The sequence below is a fragment of the Salvelinus namaycush genome, chromosome 2 (assembly GCF_016432855.1).
Source record: "Salvelinus namaycush isolate Seneca chromosome 2, SaNama_1.0, whole genome shotgun sequence".
Taxonomy (NCBI): Eukaryota; Metazoa; Chordata; class Actinopteri; order Salmoniformes; family Salmonidae; genus Salvelinus; species Salvelinus namaycush.
The window spans coordinates 5,319,132-5,345,618 of record NC_052308.1 but is presented as its reverse complement, the minus strand read 5'-3'; the positions used below and the strand labels follow the sequence as shown (position 1 = coordinate 5,345,618).

Sequence of the window (26,487 nt, the reverse complement as noted above, 5' to 3'; positions counted from 1 at the left end):
ATAGGCTAGTCCGAGGGACACCAACCACCTGTCTCTCCCAATCCCAGGCACAGAGAATGGCAACATGTACAGGGTAGGTCCACCTACAGCCCCCCCCCCCCCCCCCCCCAGTATCTGTCTTTAAAAAAAACTGTTACAAGGACTTAATGAAGTGTTGTAATGTGATTGTGTCGCTACTGTTGTCAACCTCGTGACCATAACCTAATAAAACAAGTGAGATGTACACACAATATCATCTATTCAGATATTTGCTTCCTGTCTTCGTAAACAGTCTGTGGACTGCTCTTAATCTCTCCTGTTCTTAGGCCGTCATTGGAAAATAAGAATTTGTTCTTAACTGACTTGCCTAGTTAAATAAAGGTACAAAAAGAAAGAAAATAATAATATAAAGTTGATGCGTGTTTATTTTAACGTAGACAGGGAAAGCTACCCAGAAACTGAACCAGAGCTTCATGGACAACAAGACTTCACAAGTTGTCACGGTAACACGTTGGCACTGCCCAGAAACAAGCCCTGACACGCTAGGGCTTGTGGAGATCTGATAGTGTTGGATAGTTAAAATTCTACCGACTTTATGTCACGATCGTCTTTGGGTGAGAGATTGGACCAAGGCGCAGCGTGTGGAAAGTACATCTTCTTTTATTCAGAAGAGGGAAAAAAACACGAAACGAATACTATACAACTAAACAAACAAAATAACAAACTGACGACCGTGAAGCTATAATAACAAAATGGTGCTGACACTGACCATTACATACTGACATAGACAATTACCCACAAAAAGCTAAAGCCTATGGTTGCCTTAAATATGGCTCCCAATCAGAGACAACAATAACCAGCTGTCTCTAATTGAGACCCAATTCAGGCAACCATAGACTTTCCTAGACACCTACACTGAACACTAAACCATCTCCTCTACTAAACCCCCTAAACCATACAACACCCTAGACAATACAAAAAACACACAAACTTCCCCATGTCACACCCTGACCTAACTAAAATAATAATGAAAACAAAGATAACTAAGGCCAGGGTGTGACATAACCCCCCCCTTAAGGTGCGAATTCCGGGCGCACCAGCATAAAGTCTAGGGGAGGGTCTGGGTGGGCGTCTGTCCACGGTGGCGGCTCTGGCACTGGTCGTGGTCCCCACCCCACCATAGTCACTACCCGCTTTCTTAACCCCACTGGAATAAGGGGCAGCACCGGACTAAGTGGCAGCACCGGACTAAGGGGCAGCACCGGACTAAGGGGCAGCACCGTACTAAGGGGCAGCACCGGACTAAGGGGCAGCACCAGGATAAGGGGCAGCACCAGGATAAGGGGCAGCACCAGGATAAGGGGCAGCACCAGGATAAGGGGCAGCACCAGGATAAGGGGCAGCTCCGGACTGAGGGACGGCAGCTCCGGACTGAGGGACGGATCCTGGCTGGATGACGGCTCTGGCGGATCCTGGCTGGACGGCTCTGGCGGATCCTGGCTGGACGGCTCATGGCTGGCTGACGGATCTGGCTGCTCATGGCTGGCTGACGGATCTGGCTGCTCATGGCTGGCTGACGGATCTGGCTGCTCATGGCTGGCTGACGGATCTGGCTGCTCATGGCTGGCTGACGGATCTGGCTGCTCATGGCTGGCTGACGGATCTGGACGCTCATGGCTGGCTGACGGATCTGGACGCTCATGGCTGGCTGACGGATCTGGACGCTCATGGCTGGCTGACGGCTCTGGCAGATCCTGTCTGGTTGGCGGCTCTGGCAGATCCTGTCTGGTTGGCGGCTCTGGCAGATCCTGACTGACGAATGGCTCTAGCGGCTCCTGACTGACTAACGGCTCTGACGGCTCGGGACAGACGGGCGGCTCTAATGGCTCTGGACAGACGGATGGCTCAGACGGCGCTGGGGAGACGGATGGCTCAGATGGCGCTGGGCAGACGGATGGCTCAGATGGCGCTGGGCAGACGGATGGCTCAGATGGTACTGGGCAGACGGATGGCTCAGATGGCACTGGGCAGACGGATGGCTCTGGCCGGATGAGGCGCACTGTAGGCCTGGTGCGTGGTGCCGGAACTGGAGGCACCGGGCTAAGGACACGCACCTTCAGGCTAGTGCGGGGAGAAGGAACAGGGCATACTGGACCCTGGGAGCGCACATTAGGCCTAGTGCGTGGTGCCGGAACTGGTGGTACCGGACTGGGGACACGCATCTCAGGGCTAGTGCGGGGAGCAGCAACAGGACGCACAGGACTCTGGGGACACACAGGAGGCTTGGTGCGTGGTTTAGGCACTGGTGGTAAAGGGCTAGAGACACGCACCATAGGGCTAGTGCGTGGAGGAGGCACTGGTGGTACTGGGTTGGGGCGGGGAGGTGGCGCCGGAAATACCGGACCGTGCAGGCGTACTGGCTCCCTTGAGCACTGAGCCTGCCCAACCTTACCTGGTTGTATGCTCCCCGTCGCCCGACCAGTGCGGGGAGGTGGAATAACCCGCACCGGGCTATGTAGGCGAACCGGGGACACCATGCGTAAGGCTGGTGCCATGTAAGCCGGCCCGAGGAGACGCACTGGTGACCAGATGCGTTGGGCCGGCTTCATGACATCCGGCTCAACGCTCAATCTAGCCCGGCCGATACGTGGAGCTGGAATGTACCGAACCGGGCTATGAACGCGTACAGGAGACACCATGCGCTCTACTGCGTAACACGGTGTCTGCCCGTACTCTCGCTCTCCACGGTAAGTACAGGGAGTAGGCGCAGGTCTCCTACCTGACTTCGCCACACTCCCTTTAAGGCCCCCCCCAAGAAATTTTGGGGTTGTACTCACGGGCTTCCAGCCTTGCTTCCGTGCTGCCTCCTCATATCGCCTCCTCTCGGCTTTAGCTGCCTCCAGCTCTTCACGAGGGAGGCGATATTCTCCCGGTTGTGCCCAAGGTCCCTTTCCATCCAATATCTCCTCCCATGTCCATGAATCCTGTGTAGGTGGGTCCTGTTGCCGCTTGACACGCCGCTTGGTCCTGGATTGGTGGGTAATTCTGTCACGATCGTCTTTGGGTGAGAGATTGGACCAAGGCGCAGCGTGTGGAAAGTACATCTTCTTTTATTCAGAAGAGGGAAAAAAACACGAAACGAATACTATACAACTAAACAAACAAAATAACAAACTGACGACCGTGAAGCTATAATAACAAAATGGTGCTGACACTGACCATTACATACTGACATAGACAATTACCCACAAAAAGCTAAAGCCTATGGTTGCCTTAAATATGGCTCCCAATCAGAGACAACAATAACCAGCTGTCTCTAATTGAGACCCAATTCAGGCAACCATAGACTTTCCTAGACACCTACACTGAACACTAAACCATCTCCTCTACTAAACCCCCTAAACCATACAACACCCTAGACAATACAAAAAACACACAAACTTCCCCATGTCACACCCTGACCTAACTAAAATAATAATGAAAACAAAGATAACTAAGGCCAGGGTGTGACACTTTATCAGAGGGCAAGCTGGTGCTAAATTCATACCGCGTACACCTGTCCATTCTACATTGTGCCAGGCGAGTAGGAACTGTGGGTTGTACAGTGTAACAATGAGCAATTACAACAGTTGTTACAGTGTACTTACAGGAATAACCACACAGTTTTGTAAAGTAGAGATTGTGTCTGGGCTTCATCCAACTTCCACCCCGACTGACCTATAGTGCCTGTGTCACCATGGTAACTACAAAGATAAGACCAGTCAAGGAATTAAAATAAGTCTCTGTAGATAATGATTCTGTTGTCCTTGTTGTTACTGTCAGTAGTGTTATATTGTTGAAATGATAAAATCTCTGGGTACGTCCCAAACAGCTCCCCGTTCCCTATATAGTACACTACTTTTGACCAGAGCCTAGAGTGCCATTTGGGATGCCGCCTCTCATTCTAGGCTTCCTTCACATGGCTTCCTTCACATGGCTTCCTTCACATGGCTTCCTTCACATGGCTTCCTTCACATGGCTTCCTGGTTGTGCATAGTGAGAGTGATGGTACATGCTGATAGCGTTATGTTCCATATAGAAAGAGGAAGTTTATGCTGTGAGAGAGCGAGAGAGAAGGAGAGACAGAAGTGGATTTGGTGTTGTGGTTCCTCAGATGAAAAGGTGTGTGTGTGTCAGGAAGGTGCACTACAGCGGACAGTGGCGTGGACCGACTCTCCTATTGACTACCAAGGAAACGTTTTATAGTTTTGTTTTATTTTGATCTGGATTCTGATACGGGTGATATAGAGGCTACTGATGAACAGTGTGGCTGTAAGTTCAGTGTTTTTCTTCTTGTGTATGGGTGTGTGAGAAAGAGTGAGTGTAAGACAGAACTAGTTACTGTATATTTCTCAGTTAGCTTAAACACTCTTGTGGTCAAAGGTGCTATCTAGAACCTAAAATGTTTTTTTTGGGGCTGTTCGCATAGGGTAACCCTGTAAGAATATGTCGAAGATAAATACACAACGCAGAGACAGAGAACGAGAGGTTAAAAGGACGAAAAGTCAATAGAGTAATAATGATGAAGGGAAATTGTGTTTTTTCTGTAATAGAGAATTATTGCTCAATGGTTCAGAGGCATGGGAGGAACACGTCTTCTGAAATAGGATACTTGTTATTTGGCCATTGGCTTGTTTTATTGCATGAAATTCTAATTGTTCAACCACAGACTAGGGCTGGATTATAAAACGACATGCTGTCCCTTTGTTCTGTGGAGAGAATGACTGGAGAGAACCACAGGAGAGAATCACTGAGGACAGGGGAGAATGACCATCTACCTCCCCGTATGATTTGTCCTCTTCAAATAAACCTATTTTCCTCCCCCTGATTTGCTTTGGGGTCTGTTATTAAAGAATAACATAAATCTCGAACAACCCTTTGAAGAACACTTTTTGGTTCCAGGTAGAACCCTTTTTGGTTCCATGTAGAACCCTTTCCACAGAGGATTCAACATGGAACTCAAAAGGGTTCTAGCTGGAACCAAAAAGGGTTCTCCTATGGGGACAACCGAAAAGAACCCTTTTGGAACCCTTTTTGGTTCTAGGTAGAACAGTTTTTGGTTCCATGTAGAACCCTTTTGGAACCCTTTTTTCTCTGAGTGTCGTCTCATGTTAGTGCTTGCGTCTTCACATTTTATAGATAACAGACTAGTATGACTGACTGTACAGTACGTCTATTTGTACCAGTTTGTTCCAACAATATACACTTCAACAAGTTATAGATTTCACCTGTGATAAAGCTATCTGTGCTTTTCACTATGGGGATCTGCTAATGTGGATCTTTAATAAATACTAATATTAACTGACATGTTTGGAAGGAAAATCTATTATTAATGTATTTTAGTGTTGCGTAATGTGTTGGTCATTCTAGGACAGTGTTTGCTGTAATTTGCCTTTGTAGTGAAGCAAAAGACAAAATGGACTGTAAGGAAATAAACTATTCTTCCTCTTCTTTTTTTAATCTATGTTCCAGCTCTCTTCAGACTTCCTGTACGGTGGGCAGATTGCTGACAGTGGCCGGGACCTGGGTCAGGTGACATTTGAATGGAATGTAGAGATGAATGGAATGTGTACAGGGGAAATAACTTCATTGCAACAAAAACAAGGAACTAAAAAGTTTAACAATACAACAACAGAACAATAATATCTACATTAAACACATTTTTCCAATGGTGCTATCAGAAGCAATCCTCTAGTAATATCCTCTAATAATGGCTGAAACGGAGCTAAAGGAACGTATGAAAAAAAGGGTTTTCATGTGTTTTTTATACCATTTCATCCACTCCGTTCCACCCGTTATTATGTGCCGTCCTCCCCTCAGAAGCCTCCACTGACATACACAGAGTAGCTGACCTGCCCCCCCCCCCCCCCTCTCTGTGCTTCCTGCCTTGTAGAGCATGCAGAGAGCAGTTTCCTCCAACACCATCAGCATCACAGCTTTCAGAACAGGAGAGTCTCAGGGGGTCGTCCAGCGACGTCACTCTGCCTTACTGCATCATGGGACAGAGCAGCTCAGCCACTCACGAACCATAATACTGCCCAAGAACGGCAAGGTACACACACACACAAATACTGGAACAGATGTTAGCAGAATGACACAGACCTATTGTTGTCCAAATCTAATCTCGGTTACCCAGAAGTAAAATTCAATTCTGAAAGTTAGTAAATTCCTGTTATACTTCTGGGGGGGGGGGGGGGGTGCTGTTAACAATTGTGATAACCTTTGGAATTACAATTGTGAAGGAATGAAGCGATGTCTCCTCCCTCACAAACAGAAACTCTAGGCCAAACCACTCGATTCCGCTAATTTCACATCTTTATCATGGCCCCCCCCCAAAAAAATTGTTTTCATGAATGTTTACGATAGAGTCAATTTTGACTTTGTGGCTGCGCATCTGATAATATTCTCCCTCTCCCTAACCCTAACCCTAACCCTAACCCTAACCCTAACCCTAACCCAACCTTTGAATCCTACTGAAAAACACAAAACAATCAATATATTTCAAAATGTCAGTACATGTAAAAATGTGAACATACTGTATTGTACTGTAATATGTAGTTCAATTATCATTGAAAGATGCACATCTCACCTGTAGTTTTGCTGGAAAATTCGTACTGTTGATGAAACTGTTGAACGCTGCAGATTTGGTTGCAGCCTTAAACCGTCCTCTATCAAAGAGAGACCATGGTTTACAACATGGTCAATAATTGTGGCCTTTATCTCATCAGAGACCACTGCTCTTGGTCTTCCTCTCCTTTGTCCTCCACGCATTCTCCCTCTCCCTGCCACTCTTCTTTCCACACCAACCTGCCTTCCTTGATCCATGTTTCCAAACTAAATCATTCCAAAGCCGTCCTCTTTTGTCTGTTTGGTAACGAGACTAAAAACAGGACACTTGGGTAGGCTAACAGCTGAAATTGCAATCAGCTGTGTTTGGAATGATTAAATATTCTGCTGAGATGTCCTATATGTTTCAGTCTGGTTACTGCAGAAATGCACGACATTTGCCATCATTCTGTTTTGAATGTGTTTTTAACAGTTTTGGAAACAGTGTGTTTGCATTTGAAAACGTGCTGCAAATATATAGTTTAGCAGGTGGTGGAGTATGAAGGACAAAAGAGTTAATCGATTTCAGAGAATGTGGTCATTGAATGCATTTTGTGTGAAAACAATGAAAATTTATTCACAGTTTGGTTCACATATACTTCTGTTTCGCTAACTGTGTGAAGAGTTTTGACAATGTGACTTCGGTTTTGACCAATGCATGTTAGCAATTGAAAAAAACTGTAACAAGTGCAAACCGTTTATCATCCATACAGGCTTAAAAATCACAGCCCCAGTTTAAGCACCGCCTTTGTCCAATCCTGATTTGTCCAAATAATCAATGACAAAAACCAAAAACCAGGAATTACTGCTGCTGGGAATCACATAATTCTATGTGGGCCTTCGCAGATTCTCACCGTTTCATCTGTCCACGAGAATCTATTCACGAGAATCTATCCTCGAGAATCTATCCACGAGAATCCATCCACGAGAATCTATCCCCTAGAATCCATCCACGAGAATCTATCCCCTAGAATCTATCCTCGAGAATCTATCCCCTAGAATCTATCCTCGAGAATCTATCCCCTAGAATCTATCCTCGAGAATCTATCCCCTAGAATCTATCCTCGAGAATCTATCCCCTAGAATCTATCCTCGAGAATCTATCCCCTAGAATCTATCCTCGAGAATCTATCCCCTAGAATCTATCCTCGAGAATCTATCCACGAGAATCTATCCTCGAGAATCTATCCACAAGAATCTATCCTCGAGAATCTATCCCCTAGAATCTATCCACGAGATATTTGTCCAGACCTAACATACATGTGTTGTTCGTAGCTGGGCCAGCAGTGCAGAGACTGTTCCTACCCTGGGACCAGTGTTATGGTGGTGGAGCCTCCTTCTCCAGCCACCTCTCCCTACAGCAATGACAGCTCCACACCGGTGAGTCTCACATCTCAAATGTCCCCATCTGTCCCTCTGTCTCTGCTGTCTCCCATCTGTCCCTCTGTCTCCGCTGTCTCCCATCTGTCCTTCTGTCTCCGCTGTCTCCCATCTGTCCTTCTGTCTCCGCTGTCTCCCATCTGTCCTTCTGTCTCCGCTGTCTCCCATCTGTCCTTCTGTCTCCGCTGTCTCCCATCTGTCCTTCTGTCTCCGCTGTCTCCCATCTGTCCTTCTGTCTCCGCTGTCTCCCATCTGTCCTTCTGTCTCCGCTGTCTCCCATCTGTCCTTCTGTCTCCGCTGTCTCCCATCTGTCCTTCTGTCTCCGCTGTCTCCCATCTGTCCTTCTGTCTCCGCTGTCTCCCATCTGTCCCTCTGTCTCCGCTGTCTCCCATCTGTCCTTCTGTCTCCGCTGTCTCCCATCTGTCCTTCTGTCTCCGCTGTCTCCCATCTGTCCCTCTGTCTCCGCTGTCTCCCATCTGTCCTTCTGTCTCCGCTGTCTCCCGTCTGTAACCCCTGTCCCACTGTCCATCCATGGTTCTAGTGACATGTGCAACTCATTCCCTAGGTTGTTGCTGTAAATGTTTAGCTTACTGTGTGGCACCAACGTGGGTCATCAGAGCAGCCAGTGAATTAGCCCTCTGTATCAACAGTTAATCTCCCCTCCCACTTCCATCCTCAGGAGCTGGAGAAAGCAGGTCTGCTGAACAAGACCAAGATAGCAGAGGGAGGCCGGAAACTGAGGTAGACTGTCCGTGATATGAAGAAGATATCATCCTCTGCACCCTGTATCTACTGTATAGGTGTGGTGGAACCGTAAACGTCACCCTGTATCTACTGTATAGGTGTGGTGGAACCGTAAACGTCACCTTGTATCTACTGTATAGGTGTGGTGGAACCGTAAACGTCACCCTGTATCTACTGTATAGGTGTGGTGGAACCGTAAACGTCACCCTGTATCTACTGTATAGGTGTGGTGGAACCGTAAACGTCACCCTGTATCTACTGTATAGGTGTGGTGGAACCGTAAACGTCACCCTGTATCTACTGTATAGGTGTGGTGGAACCGTAAACGTCACCCTGTATCTACTGTATAGGTGTGGTGGAACCGTAAACGTCACCCTGTATCTACTGTATAGGTGTGGTGGAACCGTAAACGTCACCCTGTATCTACTGTATAGGTGTGGTGGAACCGTAAACGTCACCCTGTATCTACTGTATAGGTGTGGTGGAACCGTAAACGTCACCCTGTATCTACTGTATAGGTGTGGTGGAACCGTAAACGTCACCCTGTATCTACTGTATAGGTGTGGTGGAACCGTAAACGTCACCCTGTATCTACTGTATAGGTGTGGTGGAACCGTAAACGTCACCCTGTATCTACTGTATAGGTGTGGTGGAACCGTAAACGTCACCCTGTATCTACTGTATAGGTGTGGTGGAACCGTAAACGTCACCCTGTATCTACTGTATAGGTGTGGTGGAACCGTAAACGCCACCCTGTATCTACTGTATAGGTGTGGTGGAACCGTAAACGTCACCCTGTATCTACTGTATAGGTGTGGTGGAACCGTAAACGTCACCCTGTATCTACTGTATAGGTGTGGTGGAACCGTAAACGTCACCCTGTATCTACTGTATAGGTGTGGTGGAACCGTAAACGTCACCCTGTATCTACTGTATAGGTGTGGTGGAACCGTAAACGTCACCCTGTATCTACTGTATAGGTGTGGTGGAACCGTAAACGTCACCCTGTATCTACTGTATAGGTGTGGTGGAACCGTAAACGTCACCCTGTATCTACTGTATAGGTGTGGTGGAACCGTAAACGTCACCCTGTATCTACTGTATAGGTGTGGTGGAACCGTAAACGTCACCCTGTATCTACTGTATAGGTGTGGTGGAACCGTAAACGTCACCCTGTATCTACTGTATAGGTGTGGTGGAACCGTAAACGTCACCCTGTATCTACTGTATAGGTGTGGTGGAACCGTAAACGTCACCCTGTATCTACTGTATAGGTGTGGTGGAACCGTAAACGTCACCCTGTATCTACTGTATAGGTGTGGTGGAACCATAAACGTCACCCTGTATCTACTGTATAGGTGTGGTGGAACCGTAAACGTCACCCTGTATCTACTGTATAGGTGTGGTGGAACCGTAAACGTCACCCTGTGTGTGTGTATAGGTGTGGTGGAACCGTAAACGTCACCCTGTGTGTGTGTGTGTGCTCTCCTGATGTGTGTTTTAGGAAGAACTGGAATCCCTCGTGGGTGGTTCTGGTCGGGAACAGTCTGGTGTTCTTCAAGGATCCCAAATCCCAGACCCCCTCCAGCTGGGTAAGATAGTCATTGAGTTTAACTATCATAGATGGAGTTTAAATATTATTATTATTTCATTTTTTTTATGTCTCAAGACTGCTTTCTTATTGGTCTCCAGAAACCAGGCAACAGTCGTCCGGAGAGCAGTGTAGATCTGAGAGGAGCCGTGGTGCAGTGGACCAATGACCTGTCCAGCAAGAAGAACGTCTTCAAGGTCAGACACACACCAGAGGGGAGGGATGTGCCTCAAACCACCATTTTATTGTTTGTATATCATTTCATTGGCATTTTAAGATACTTTATTTCACCCTGTATTTTAGGGAAGTCAAATGTGTCTATTTTAGTCTCACTGAGAGAGTGAGAACTGCTCTAGTTGTTTTCTCTGTGAAAAAACATTCTCACGTCCTCTTGAGAGGAAGTTCAGTATCTGACTGTAGGTGTTGTAACAGGACTCTATGAGCACCAGGGTTTCAGACAATTCAATGTCAACTCAGTCAATTCAATACATGCCTTAAAATTCAATACGTATTTTATATTTCCAGAATTGTTATTTTGAATTCATTTCCCGAATTGTATTATTCATCCTTTCTGTAACTAGGCAAGTCAGTCAGTTAAGTCAGTTAAGAACAAATACTGATTTTCTATGACAGCCTACCCCGGCCAAACCTGGACGATGCTGGTTCAGTTGTGCGCCCTATGGGACTCCCAATCACGGCCAGATGTGATCCAGCCTGGCTTCGAACCAAGGAATGTAGTGATGCCTCTTGCACTGAGATGCAGTGCCTTAGACCGCTGTGCCACTCGGGAGCCCGAATTGACTGAAGAATTAGTAGTAAGAAGTAGTACAGTACCTGGTGAAGTAGTCTGTGATTTGGGACTAACCCACGGTACTTTGCCTGTTTGTGTGGTAGCTGAGGACGGTGACAGGGAATGAGTTCCTACTGCAGTCAGAGACAGACTCACTGATCAGAGAGTGGTTCAACACCATCCACAGTGTCATCAATAGACTGGTGAGTTTCACACGCTGAGTGTGTGTGTGTGTGTGTGCGTTCGTGCATGTGTATTTGTGCGTGTTTGTGTGCGTGTGTGTGAGAGCTCTAGAACCGTTTGCAAGAGATATTCAGCCACAGGAGGCTGGTGGCACCTTAACTGGGGAGGACAGGCTTGTGGTAATGACTGGAGTGGAATCAGAGGAATGGTTTCCGTGTGTGATGTCATGCGCTCCGTTCCAGCCATTATTATGTCCCATCCTCCTCTCAGCAGCCCCCACTGTATTCAGCTACTCTAGGAGGACAATGGAAGGGAATTAAAAGCCTTTCTTTATGATCAAACACCAACTTATTTTAGAATCTAGCTTTCATCAGGGCGCTAACAAATGGTTAACAAAGTTGTCTGGTACAAGTTGAAATGGTCTTCTCTTCTATAGGATCGGGAGAATCCCCTGGACAATGTCCTGCTGTACTCTCTGAGGAGGGCGGGCAGTCTGGAGATGTTGGACCACAGTGGAGACGAAGAGGACAGTCGAGGATATAAAGCATCACGTGAGTCTCTCCATCCATCCATTGCTCCAAGGATGCTGTGGCTGTGGCTGTGGCTGTTGCTGTGGCTGTGGCTGTTGCTGTTGCTGTGGCTCTTGCTGTGGCTGTTGCTGTGGCTGTGGCTGTGGCTGTGGCTGTTGCTGTGGCTGTTGCTGTTGCTGTTGCTGTTGCTGTTGCTGTGGCTCTTGCTGTGGCTGTTGCTGTGGCTGTGGCTGTGGCTGTGGCTGTGGCTGTGGCTGTTGCTGTTGCTGTTGCTGTTGCTGTTGCTGTGGCTGTGGCTGTTGCTGTTGCTGTGGCTGTTGCTGTGGCTGTTGCTGTGGCTGTTGCTGTGGCTGTTGCTGTGGCTGTGGCTGTTGCTGTGGCTGTGGCTGTGGCTGTGGCTGTGGCTGTTGCTGTGGCTGTGCTTCCTCCCAGTGGTCTATTTATCTTCACATTTCTCTAAAATCGACACTAAAGTTGGTCTATCTTTTTTTTCCTTGTACTTCTTGTTCCTGGTGCCTTCCCTCCTTCGCTCCCTCCTTCACTCCCTCCTTCCCTCCCTCCTTTATTGCTCTCCCTCTTTGCCTCACTCCCGGTGCAGTCCCTCGTTCTGCTTCCAACGTGGAGAACTCAGAGAGGAAGCGTGTTCGGAGCAGACTGAAGAAGTTCATCCTCAAGAGACCTCCACTACAGATCCTACAGGAGAAAGGACTCATCAAGGGTGAAATCACTGGCTGTCTCTGTTTCTCTGTTTCTCTGTTTCTCTGTCTCTCTGTCTCTCTCTCTCTCTCTCTCTCTCTCTCTCTCTCTGTCTCTCTCTCTCTCTCTCTCTTTGTCTCTGTCTCTGTCTATCTCTGTCTATTTCTCTCTCTCTCTCTCTCTCTCTCTCTCTCTCTCTCTCTCTCTCTCTCTCTCGCTCTCTCTCTCTCTCTCTTTGTCTCTGTCTCTGTCTATCTCTGTCTATTTCTCTCTCTCTCTCAATTCAATTTAAGGGGCTTTAATGGCATGAGAAACATGTGTTTACATTGACAAAACAATTGAAATAGATAAATAATAAACAAAAGTGGAAAAAAAATAAAACACTCACACAAGTTCCAAAAGAATAAAGACATTTAAAATGTCATTTTATGTCTATATACAGTGTTGTAACGATGTACAAATAGTTAAAGTACAAAGGGAAAATAAATAAACATAAATATGGGCTGTGTTTACAATGCTGTTTGTTCTTCACTGGTTGACATTTTCTTGTGGCAACAGGTCACACATTTTTTTCAGTGCATCTCAGTTTCCATTTCATTTTGTGGGCAGTGTGCACATAGCCTGTCTTATCTTGACAGCCAGGTCTGCCTTCGGCGGCCTTTCTCAATAGCAAGGCAATGCTCACTGAGTCTGTACATAGTCAAAGATTTCCTTAATGTCACGCCCTGACTTTAGTTATATTTGTTTTCTTTATTTTTTGGTTAGGTCAGGGTGTGACAAGGGTGGTTTGTTTAGTTTTTGTATTGTCTAGGGGTTTTTGTCTTGTCTAGGGGTTTTGTTTATCTAAGGGGATTTTGTATGGTCTAGGGGTATGTAGGTTTATGGTGGCCTGAGTTGGTTCCCAATCAGAGACAGCTGTTTCTCGTTGTCTCTGATTGGGGAGCCTATTTAGGGTGCCATTGTCCATGTTGGTGTTGTGGGTAGTTGTTTTATGTTTTGTGTTGCTGCACCTTACAGGACTGTTTTGTTTTCGTTTCACTCTCTTTGTTATTTTGTTTAGTGTTTCTGTTCTAATAAAAATAACATGAACACTTGCCACGCTGCGCTTTGGTCCGATGACTACTCTTCATCCGAAGACGAAAATCGTTACACTTCATTTTGGTTCAGTCACAGTGGTCAGGTATTCTGCCACTGTGTACTCTCTGTTTAGGGCCAAATAGCATTCTAGTTTGCTGCTTTTATGTAAATTCTTTCCAATGTGTTAAGTAATGATCTTTTTTTCTTGATTTAGTTGGGTCTAATTGTGTTTCTGTCCTGGGGCTCTGTGGGGTGTGTTTGTGTTTGTGAACAGAGCCCCAGGACCAGCTTGCTTAGGGGACTCTTCTCCAGGTTCATCTCTCTGTAGATGATGGCTTTGTTATGGAAGGTTTGGGATTTTGAGAATTAGCTGGTATCAACCTAATTTTGCTCTGCGTGCATTATTTGGTGTTTTACGTTGTACACTGAGGATAGTTTTGCAGAATTCTGGATGCAGAGTCTCAATTTGGTGTTTGTTCCATTTTGTGAATTCTTGGTTGGTGAGCGGACCCCAGATCTCACAACCATTAAGGGGAATGGGTTCTATAATGATTCAAGTATTTTTTGCCAGATCCTAATTGATATGTCGATTTTTATGTTATTTTTGATGCCATAGAAGGCCCTTCTTGCCTTGTCTCTCAGATCGTTCACAGCTTTGTGGAAGTTACCTGTGGCACTGATGTTTAGGCCGAGGTATGTATCGTTTTTGTGTGCTCTAGGGAAACGGTGTCTAGATGGAATTTGTATTCGTGTTCCTGGCAACTGGACCTTTTTTGGAACACCATTATTTTTGTCTTACTGAGATTTACTGTCAGGGCTCATGTCTGACAGAATCTGTGCAGAAGATCTAGGTGCTGCTGTAGGCCCTCCTTGGTTGGGGACAGAAGCACCAGATCATCAGCAAACAGTAGACATTTGACTTCAGATTCTAGTAGGGTGAGGCCGGGTGCTGCAGACTGTTCTAGTGCCCGCGCCTGTAACGGCTTTCCTCCTCCTCTTCATCCGAAGAGGAGGAGTAGGGATTGAACCAAAATGCAGCGGGTTGTGAATACATAATGATTTATTAAAGCAAACGACGAAACACGAAAACAAACACTTGGAAGGATTACAAAATAACAAAACAACGTAGACTGACCTGAACGTAAGAACTTACATGTAACACGAAGAACGCACGAACCGGGAAAACAGACTACACAAAAACCGAACGAACAAACATACCGAAAACAGTCCCGTGTGGCGCAACATACACAGACACGGAAGACAACCACCCACAACAAACAGTGTGAAAACACCTACCTTAATATGACTCTCAATCAGAGGAAATGAAAACCACCTGCCTCTAATTGAGAGCCATATCAGGTCACCCTTAAACCAACATAGAAACAGAAAACATAGACTGCCCACCCAAACTCACGTCCTGACCAACTAACACATACAAAACTAACAGAAAACAGGTCAGGAACGTGACATAACCCCCCCCTCAAGGTGCGAACTCCGGGCGCACCAGCACAAAGTCTAGGGGAGGGTCTGGGTGGGCATCTGACCACGGTGGTGGCTCAGGCTCTGGGCGAGGTCCCCACCCCACCATAGTTAATCCCAGCTTACGTCTCCCCCTTAGAATGACCACCCTCATTTTACACCCACTTAATTTGAAGGGTAACCTTAAGATAAGGGGCAGCACCAGGACAAGGGGCAGCACCAGGACATAGAGATAGCTCAAGACCGAGAGGTAGGTCAGGATAGAGAGGTAGCTCAGGATAGAGGGGCAACTCCGGACTGAAGGGCAGCTCCGGACAGAGAGACAGCTCTGGACTGAGGGGCAGTTCTGGATAGATGGCAGCTCTGGGCTGAGGGGCAGCTCATGACTGGCTGACGGCTCTGGACGCTCATGGCTAGCTGACGGCTCTGGACGCTCATGGCTGGCTGACGGCTCTGGACGCTCATGGCTGGCTGACGGCTCTGGACGCTCATGGCTGGCTGACGGCTCTGGACGCTCATGGCTCACTGGCGGCTCTGGACGCTCATGGCTCACTGGCGGCTCTGGCAGATCCTGTCTGGTTGGCGGCTCTGGCAGATCCTGTCTGGTTGGCGGCTCTGGCAGATCCTGTCTGGTTGGCGGCTCTGGCAGATCCTGTCTGGTTGGCGGCTCTGGCAGATCCTGTCTGACGAATGGCTCTAGCGGCTCCTGACTGACGAACGGCTCTGACGGCTCGGGACAGACGGGCGGCTCTAATGGCTCGGGACAGACGGATGGCTCAGACGGCGCTGGGGAGACGGATGGCTCAGACGGCGCTGGGGACACGGATGGCTCAGACGGCGCTGGGGAGACGGATGGCTCAGACGGCGCTGGGGAGACGGATGGCTCAGACGGCGCTGGGGAGACGGACGGCTCAGATGGCGCTGAGGAGACGGATGGCTCAGATGGCGCTGCGGAGACGGATGGCTCTGGCTGATCCTGTCTGGCGGAAGGCTTTGGCTGCTCCTGTCTGGCGGAAGGCTCTAGCGGCTCCTGTCTGGCGGAAGGCTCTGTAGGCTCATGGCAGACGGGCGGCTTTGAAGGCTCAATACAGACGGGCAGTTCATGCGGCGCTTGGCAGACGGACAGTTCAGGCGCCGTTGGGCAGACGGCAGACTCTGGCCGGCTGAGACGCACTGTAGGCCTGGTGCGTGGTGCCGGAACTGGAGGCACCGGACTGGAGACACGCACTTCAAGCCTAGTGCGGGGAGCAGGGACAGGGCACACTGACCTCTCGAAGCGCACTATAGGCCTGGTGCGTGGTACCGGCACTGGTGGCACCGGGCTGAGGGCACGCACATCAGGACGAGTACGGGGAGAAGGAACAGTATGTACAGGGCTCTGGAGACGCACAGGTGGCTTAGTGCGTGGTGCTGGAACTGGAGGCACTGGGCTGGAGACACGCACCATAGGGAGAGTGCGTGGAGGAGGAACAGGGCTCTGGAAACGCACTGGAAGCCTGGTGCGTGGAGTAGGCACTGGTGGTACTGGGCTGGGGCGGGGAGGTAGCGCCGGAAATACCGGACCGTGCAAGCGTACTGGCTCCCTTGAGCATTGAGCCTGCCCAACCTTACCTGGTTGAATGCTCCCCGTCGCCCGACCAGTGCGGGGAGGTGGAATAACCCGCACCGGGCTATGTAGGCGAACCGGGGACACCATGCGTAAGGCTGGTGCCATGTAAGCCGGCCCGAGGAGACGTACTGGTGGCCAGATATGTAGGGCCGGCGGCTCAACGCTCAATCTAGCCCTACCAGTGCGGGGAGGTGGAATAACCCGCACCGGGCTATGCACACGTACAGGAGACACCGTGCGCTCTACTGCGTAACACGGTGTCTGCCTGTACTCCCGCTCTCCACGGTTAGCCTGGGAAGTGGGGGCAGGTCTCCTACCTGCCCTTGGCCCACTACCTCTTAGCCCCCCCCCCAAGAAATTTTTGGGGTTTCTTCTCGGGCTTCCTTGCTAGCCGCGTACCTTCATATCTCCGGTCTTGAGCTTTATTCTCCGGCTTCCAGCCACGTCTCCTTGCTGCCTCCTCATACCACCGCTCTTGGGCTCTCGCTGCCTCCATCTCCTCACGAGCGCGGCGATATTCCCCAATATGTGCCCAGTGTCCTTTTCCCTCCAAGACTTATTCCCAAGTCCACGAGTCCTGATTGTTTGGTCGCTGCTCGTAGTCACACTGCTTGGTTCTGGTAATTTGATGGGTGGTTCTGTAACGGTGTTCCTCCTCCTCTTCATCCGAAGAGGAGGAGTAGGGATTGAACCAAAATGCAGCGGGTTGTGAATACATAATGATTTATTAAAGCAAACGACGAAACACGAAAACAAACACTTGGAAGGATTACAAAATAACAAAACAACGTAGACTGACCTGAACGTAAGAACTTACATGTAACACGAAGAACGCACGAACCGGGAAAACAGACTACACAAAAACCGAACGAACAAACATACCGAAAACAGTCCCGTGTGGCGCAACATACACAGACACGGAAGACAACCACCCACAACAAACAGTGTGAAAACACCTACCTTAATATGACTCTCAATCAGAGGAAATGAAAACCACCTGCCTCTAATTGAGAGCCATATCAGGTCACCCTTAAACCAACATAGAAACAGAAAACATAGACTGCCCACCCAAACTCACGTCCTGACCAACTAACACATACAAAACTAACAGAAAACAGGTCAGGAACGTGACAGCGCCAATTCATTGATATATATGTTGAAGAGGGTGGGGCTTAGCTGCGGCCTTGTGGAAAGAAATGTGTGTGTGTTTTATGCCAATTTTAATGTCTTATGCTTTTCCCTCAACACCACTTTCCATCAACTGAGCTGCCACAACCCTCTGAGAGTAGTGGCAGCTCAATTCCATGGAACTGGTGATCAATTCAGTTCATTGACATTTCTCTGGTGATTGTTTTCATTGAATAATGAAGTAGTGTGGTATCTATGAATGTGTCCGTGTCTCTCATGACCTCAGATCGCAGTTCTGTAAGTGTTGACTGTAAATCTCTTTAGACCAGATCATATTTAGTCTTCTTAAACATGCTGCTGTTGTTGTCATTTACAGACCAGGTGTTTGGCTGTCATCTAGAGATGCTGTGTGAGAGAGAGAAGAACAATGTGCCTCGTTTCGTCAGGCTCTGCACTGAGGCTGTGGAGAGGAGAGGTACAGCCATAAACATAAAACAATGGGTACAGTACAGCCTCTGGAACTCACTCCCCTGTGGGTACAGTACAGCCTCTGGCACTCACTCCCCTGTGGGTACAGTACAGCCTCTGGCACTCACTCCCCTGTGTTTACAGTACAGCCTCTGGCACTCACTCCCCTGTGGGTACAGTACAGCCTCTGGCACTCACTCCCCTGTGGGTACAGTACAGCCTCTGGCACTCACTCCCCTGTGGGTACAGTATAGCCTCTGGCACTCACTCCCCTGTGGGTACAGTACAGCCTCTGGCACTCACTCCCCTGTGGGTACAGTACAGCCTCTGGCACTCACTCCCCTGTGTTTACAGTACAGCCTCTGGCACTCACTCCCCTGTGGGTACAGTACAGCCTCTGGCACTCACTCCCCTGTGTTTACAGTACAGCCTCTGGCACTCACTCCCCTGTGGGTACAGTTTGGCTGTAGGTAAACAAATATTTTGTGGAAGAGAGGAGAATGTTTACTGCACATTTATATCACATTGAATTGGTTTATAATTGATATGGATTGTATGGGTTTTAAGTGTTTTAACCATCTGTGGTTGTTGCCAGGGTTACATGGAGTTCCAGTGTGTTATTGCCAGGGTTACATGTCCTACCTGTGTGTTGTTATTCAGGGCTGGAGACAGACGGTATCTACAGAGTGAGTGGGAACCTGGCGGTCATCCAGAAACTACGCTTCTTAGTCAACCATGGTGAGGGAGGGAGTACGGGAGGGAGGAGGGAGAAGGGAGAAGGGAGGGAGGTATGATGAGAGGGAGGAAGGAGGTGGGAGGAGAGAGAGAAGGGAGGGAGGTATAAAGAGAGGGAGGAGGGAGGATGGTATAAAGAGAGGGAGGAGGGAGGGAGGTATGAAGAGAGGGAGGGAGGTATGAAGAGAGGGAGGGAGGTATGAAGAGAGGGAGAGAGGTATGAAGAGAGGTATGAAGAGAGGGAGGAGGGAGGGAGGTATGAAGAGAGGGAGGAAGGAGGGAGGTATGAAGAGAGGGAGGAGGGGGGGAGGTATGAAGAGAGGGAGGAAGGTATAAAGAGAGGGAGGAAAGAGGGAGATATGAAGAAAGGGGGGAGGTATGAAAGGAGGGAGGAGTGAGGCGGGAGGAAGAGAGGGAGGCAGGAGGAAGGGATGGAGGGAGGGGGTATGTTCTGAAAAGCATCCTACACTACACATTTAATTGTTTTAAGCCCAGAGTGCTTTATAATGGACATAATTTAGGATTCCACTCTGAACGAGAGTAACCTGATTCCGACCTGCTTGACCTTGTAGGCTAAATGACTGTTGGTTGTTTTTTGCAGAGCGAGCGGTGACTACAGACGGACGTTATATGTTCCCTGCGGAGTTGGTACAAGGTAGACAGACAGATGGAGACTGTAGAACCAAGATGGCTCACAGTTTTCATCCAAATGCCTATCTGTGTGCACTGTACTCACTCCATACATGCAAAAACACACGTTTGTTTGTCTTGATGCTTTCCATGTGTCTATTGTGTTGTCCTTGCATCAAATATTTATGTTTGAGTAAACTATAAATTCAAGTGCCTATGTGTGCTTTTACACGGTCCATTGATGCCACCCAGTGGTTTAAGCAGAGTACTGCAGTTTGTGTTTTGTGGAACACCTTAGCCCAGCTCACCTGACCAATGTTTTGTGATACTAATTTGGACAGTAGATAGAACCTTAAATCAAACTCTTGAAGAACCACCGTTATTGAGTGTACAGATGTAACTGTGACACTTTGAGAAACATTGTTCAGGAGGGTCGTAATTGTGTTTTGCCTTTCTCCCTGCCCTCTGACTATCGCTTCACTTTCACAGACACTTTCTTTCTGCTACAGCTACCAGCCTGCCAGCCTGCCGGCCGACCTGTCAATCAGAGTACTGAGGGAGTTTTAACAGTAAAATTCACACATGTCGCTCCCTCCCTCTCTCCCTCTCTCCCTCTCTCCCTCTCTCCCTCTCTCCCTCTCTCTCTCTCTCTCTCTCTCTCTCCCTCCCTCCCTCCCTCCCTCCCTCCCTCCCTCCCTCCCTCCCTCCATCAATAGAGAAGTTGAACCTGGAACAGAGTGAGTGGGAGGACATCCATGTCATCACAGGAGCCCTGAAGCTGTTCTTCAGAGAGCTTCCTGAACCCCTGGTTCCTTACGGCTTCTTCACAGACATCTTAGAGACCGTCAGTGAGTATAGACCCTTTCTATTACCTGCCTACCTACCTAACACACTAACGAATTACCTACCTACCTACCTACCTACCTACCTACCTACCTACCTACCTACCTACCTACCTACCTACCTACCTACCTACCTACCTACCTACCTACCTACCTACCTACCTACCTACCTACCTACCTACCTACCTACCTACCTACCTACCACACTAACGAATTAACTACCTACCTACCTACCTACCTACCTACCTACCTACCTACCTACCTACCTACCTACCTACCTACCTACCTACCTACCTACCTACCTACCTACCTACCTACCTACCTACCTACCTACCTACCTACCTACCTACCTACCTACCTACCTACCTACCTACCTACCTACCTACCTACCTAACACACTAACGAATTAACTACCTACCTACCTACCTACCTACCTACCTACCTACCTACCTACCTACCTACCTACCTACCTACCTACCTACCTACCTACCTACCTACCTACCTACCTACCTACCTACCTACCTACCTACCTACCTACCTACCTACCTACCTACCTACCTACCTACCTACCTACCTACCACACTAACGAATTAACTACCTACCTACCTACCTACCTACCTACCTACCTACCTACCTACCTACCTACCTACCTACCTACCTACCTACCTACCTACCTACCTACCTACCTACCTACCTACCTACCTACCTACCTACCTACCTACCTACCTACCTACCTACCTACCTACCTACCTACCTACCTACCTACCTACCTACCTACCTACCTACCTACCTGTGTACCGAGTGTGTCCTACTGTGTGTGTGTGTTCCAGAGATGCCAGACTACCTGGATAAAGTGGACCGTCTGAAGTCTCTGGTTCTGAGCATGCCTCCTCCCAACCAAGACACCATGAGGTTCATGTTCAGTCATCTCAAACGGTACGAGACACCACACCTCCAAGGGTTAACCCTCCTGTCACAATACCCAGTGTACCCTCAAAAACCCTCAATACCCAGTGTACCCTCAAAAACCCTCAATACCCAGTGTACCCTCAAAAACCCTCAATACCCAGTGTACCCTCAAAAAACCCTCTGTCACAATACCCAGTGTACCCTCAAAAACCCTCAATACCCAGTGTACCCTCAAAAACCCTCAATACCCAGTGTACCCTCAAAAAACCCTCAATACCCAGTGTACCCTCAAAAAACCCTCAATACCCAGTGTACCCCTCAAAAAACCCTCTGTCACAATACCCAGTGTACCCTCAAAAAACCCTCTGTCACAATACCCAGTGTACCCTCAAAACCCCTCAATACCCAGTGTACCCTCAAAAAAAACCTCTGTCACAATACCCAGTGTACCCTCAAAAAAAACCTCTGTCACAATACCCAGTGTACCCTCAAAAAAACCCTCTGTCACAATACCCAGTGTACCCTCAAAAAACCCTCTGTCACAATACCCAGTGTACCCTCAAAAACCCTCAATACCCAGTGTACCCTCAAACATTTGACCCATCTAAACCCAATCTTATTCCATTTCACCATCTTTCAATTGTTCTGAATGTCCTTCAGTTGTACATCTGTTGTTTAAGAATCAGCTTTTACTGTCTGGTGAAAAATAATATGCAGCATGTAATACGACTGACCACTAGAGGGAGGAGTACCCTCGTTCTAAGCAGTTGTCATCCAGCATGTGAATGAAAAGTGTGAAGAAGTCTTGGTGAGCGAGTGCTGTGGCTACCTGGGGGTTATATTTGAGAGAGGACAATGAGGTTGAAAGAGTGAAGGATTTAGGATTTTGAAGAAGTTAACGAAAATAATATCACTTTTCATGTACTGCTCTGCTACTTAAATGTTGCTGTCCCCAGGTCTAAAATAATGACTGTGTTGTGTTCGTGAGTCTGATGTTTGTGCCAGTGTGTCTTCTATGAGTCTGTGCCAGTGTGTGTCTTCTATGAGTCTGTGCCAGTGTGTCTTCTATGAGTCTGTGCCAGTGTGTGTCTCGTATGAGTCTGTGCCAGTGTGTGTCTCGTATGAGTCTGTCTGTCTGTCACTGTGTCTCGTATGAGTCTGTGCCAGTGTGTGTCTCGTATGAGTCTGTGCCAGTGTGTGTCTCGTATGAGTCTGTGCCAGTGTGTGTCTCCTATGAGTCTGTGCCAGTGTGTGTCTCCTATGAGTCTGTGCCAGTGTGTGTCTCGTATGAGTGTGTGTCTCGTATGAGTCTGTGCCAGTGTGTGTCTCCTATGAGTCTGTGCCAGTGTGTGTCTCCTATGAGTCTGTGCCAGTGTGTGTCTCGTATAAGTCTGTCTGTCTGTCACTGTGTCTCTATCTCCCTTTCTCCCTCTCTCTCTCTGCTTCTCATTTTCTCATCTGCCGCCTTAAATCAATCCATCTACTTCTCTCCTCTATAAATCTACCCATCTCCCTCCTCTTTTCTTCCTTACCTCCTCTCCCCTTTCCTCCTCCCTCCTCCTCCCCCTCATTACCCCTCTGCCCATCTCCTTTCTCTCTCATCTGTCCCCTTTTCTCCTCCTCCTCTCCTCCTCCCTTGTGATCTCTGTGGGAATGGAATTTTTAAAGAATGCCTCATGCTGTGGCTTTAACCCATTCCTGTGTATGTGTCTCCACACACACACACACACACACACACACACACACACACACACACACACACACACACACACACACACACACACACACACACACACACACACACACACACACACACACACACACACACACACACACACACGGTCCAGGCACACACCAATGTCCCGTAAATAAGCACCAGTGTAGCCACTGTCCTGCTGCTCTGTGAATCAACAAGAATAATTAAAATGACGAGCAGATTCTCAACAGTGACCACTGAGATGAAGCTGTGTGTCATTGGTGGTCACTGGAATGACACAGAAGGAGTCAGGCTACTTCGCTGTAGAAAGACCCTGTAGCCATATTGTACAAGCAGTAATCTATCTCTCTTTCTGTCTCATTCTGTCTCTTTCTCTCCCTCCCTCCCCCAGGGTGATGGAACATTCTGACTCTAACCGGATGTCAACCCAGAACATCGGCATAGTGTTTGGTCCCACCCTGATGCGTCCGGAGAGGGACAATGTTAACATGGCCATCAACATGGTCTACCAGAACCAGGCCGTGGAGCTCATTCTCAATGAGTTTGACCGTATCTTCAGACCCAGCAACTTTACATCCCTCTGACATCCATTCATTCCAGAACACCGAACCTAGAACCCACCCTGCCCCAAGTACCCAGTCAGCCCAGAACACCGAACCTACAACCCACCCTGCCCCAAGGACCCAGTCAGGCCAGAACACCGAACCTACAACCCACCCTGCCCCAAGGACCCAGTCAGCCCAGAACACCGAACCTACAACCCACCCTGCCCCAAGGACCCAGTCAGGCCAGAACACCGAACCTACAACCCACCCTGCCCCAAGTACCCAGTCAGCCCAGAACACCGAACCTAGAACCCACCCTGCCCCAAGTACCCAGTCAGCCCAGAACACCGAACCTACAACCCACCCAGCCCCAAGTACCCAGTCAGCCCAGAACACCGAACCTACAACCCACCCTGCCCCAAGGACCCAGTCAGCCCAGAACACCGAACCTACAACCCACCCTGCCCCAAGGACCCAGTCAGCCCAGAACACCGAACCTACAACCCACCCTGCCCCAAGTACCCAGTCAGCCCAGAACACCGAACCTACAACCCACCCAGCCCCAAGGACCCAGTCAGCCCAGAACACCGAACCTACAACCCACCCAGCCCCAAGTACCCAGTCAGCCCAGAACACCGAACCTACAACCCACCCAGCCCCAAGGACCCAGTCAGCCCAGAACACTGAACCTACAACCCACCCAGCCCCAAGTACCCAGTCAGCCCAGAACACCGAACCTACAACCCACCCTGCCCCAAGGACCCAGTCAGCCCAGAACACCGAACCTACAACCCACCCTGCCCCAAGTACCCAGTCAGCCCAGAACACTGAACCTACAACCCACCCAGCCCCAAGTACCCAGTCAGCCCAGAACACCGAACCTACAACCCACCCTGCCCCAAGTACCCAGTCAGCCCAGAACACCGAACCTACAACCCACCCAGCCCCAAGTACCCAGTCAGCCCAGAACACCGAACCTACAACCCACCCTGCCCCAAGTACCCAGTCAGCCCAGAACACCGAACCTACAACCCACCCAGCCCCAAGGACCCAGTCAGCCCAGAACACCGAACCTACAACCCACCCAGCCCCAAGGACCCAGTCAGCCCAGAACACCGAACCTACAACCCACCCTGCCCCAAGTACCCAGTCAGCCCAGAACACCGAACCTACAACCCACCCAGCCCCAAGGACCCAGTCTAGAGCCTATCCAGCCCCATCCCAACCAGCCTGAACCCAACTCAGTGACCTGAACCATCTTTGGACCCAAACCCCTCTGGTACTGTATCCTCCAACACCCAGCCCAGCCTGAGCCAAACACAGTGACCAGAACCAACAGAACCAGAAACGCTGTGAAAGGACACCAGCTTCTCCTCGTGTTTTTCTTACTTACTCCCTGTAGTATCAACTAGTGGTAAAAACATAGGTGGGTGAACTGATCGCCGGTCGCGGTGAAAAGAAAACTAGCGCTTCCTATACTTTCAATGCACTGTATGGCAAAAGAAAGAAAGGTGGGTAAACTGCGTTACACCCCCTGGTATCAACATCAGCTTAACTCACCTCATCCCACGGAGAAAGACATGGGAACAGGAGGAAAAGCCCATATGGATAATGTACAGTATGTTTCCTTATCTCCTGTTGTAGTGTAGTAGCAACTACAGCCCAACTCATCTCCGCCAAAACACAACGTCAACAACAAGCTGTTTCATCTTTGTGCCACTGTCTATTAACTGTCTACAATAAAGTTATTGCGAAGTTTTCAAATGTGATCCTTGTCAGACTTTGTGTCATGACTGGAGAATGAATACAGACTTTAAATTACTTTAGTTTGGTTATAATGACAGCGCGATGGAATGCCTATATTATGTACCTCAAGTCTAATTGTATTGGTTCCGTACACATATTATGCAGGTGTTATCGCAGATGTAGCGAAATGCTTCTGTTTCTAGCTCCAACCGTGCAGTATACCTAACAATACACACAAATCCCCCCCAAAAAAAATTAATTAAGAAATATCAGAACGAGCAATGTCAGAGTCCGGAATATCATTATACATTGAGTGTACAAATGATTAAGAACACCTTCCTAATATTGAGTTGCACCCCGCCTTGAGATAGAAGCTGTTTTTCAGTCTCTCGGTCCCAGCTTTGATGCACCTGTACTGACCTCGCCTTCTGGATGGTAGCGGGGTGAACAGGCAGTGGCTCGGGTGGTTGTCCTTGATGATCTTTATGGCCTTCCTGTGACATCGGGTGGTGTAGGTGTCCTGGAGGGCAGGTAGTTTGCCCCCGGTGATGCGTTGTGCAGACCGCACCACCCTCTGGAGAGTCCTGCGGTTTTGGAGTGTCCTTACTGAAACAGTGTCACGACTTCCACCGAAGTCGGTTCCTCTCCTTGTTCGGGCGGCATTCGGCGGTCTGCGTCATCGGTCTTCTAGCCATCGCCGATCCACTTTTCATTTTCCATTTGTTTTGTCTTGTTTTCCTACACACCTGGTTCTCATTTCCCTCATTAAGTGGGTTAAATACTGTGGGTATTTAACCCACAGTATTTGTGTGGAATTGTTTGTTGTAAGTGCTTGTGTACATGTTGACTGGTGCGCGTCGGGTTTTGTACCCATGTTGGTAATATCTTTATGCCGTTGGTTTTGATATTAAACTGCTCCGGCTATTACCTAGTTCTGCTCTCCTGCGTCTGACTTCACTGCCACCAGTTACGCAACCCTTACAAACAGATTAATTTTGGGATGTCCTTACTGAAACAGATTAATTTTGGAAGGACACATTTTGGAGTGTCCCTACTGAAACAGA

At 48.6% G+C, this 26,487-nt stretch overlaps 1 protein-coding gene across 1 annotated transcript; it reads left to right on the top strand.

Moving 5' to 3' along the window:
- Positions 1 to 8: 8 nt before the first annotated feature.
- On the top strand, positions 9 to 23,742 carry LOC120058193 (rho GTPase-activating protein 15-like). Its single transcript, XM_039006684.1, has 16 exons — positions 9 to 73; positions 5,491 to 5,550; positions 5,912 to 6,070; positions 7,900 to 8,004; positions 8,684 to 8,745; positions 10,253 to 10,340; positions 10,441 to 10,536; positions 11,234 to 11,332; positions 11,749 to 11,863; positions 12,441 to 12,560; positions 18,208 to 18,306; positions 18,960 to 19,037; positions 19,636 to 19,689; positions 20,381 to 20,512; positions 21,337 to 21,442; positions 23,524 to 23,742. Exons 1-16 carry the CDS (start codon positions 65 to 67, stop codon positions 23,714 to 23,716), a joined length of 1,575 nt encoding a protein of 524 aa, XP_038862612.1. The 5' UTR covers positions 9 to 64; the 3' UTR covers positions 23,717 to 23,742.
- The last annotated feature ends 2,745 nt before the right edge of the window (positions 23,743 to 26,487 follow it).

Bases quoted from the DNA above. Each gene is read 5' to 3' on its own strand.
- LOC120058193 (XM_039006684.1), top strand. The intron at 11,333-11,748 runs GTGAGTTTCACA...TCTCTTCTATAG, and splicing joins ACAGTGTCATCAATAGACTG to GATCGGGAGAATCCCCTGGA. The intron at 21,443-23,523 runs GTACGAGACACC...TCCCTCCCCCAG, and splicing joins ATGTTCAGTCATCTCAAACG to GGTGATGGAACATTCTGACT.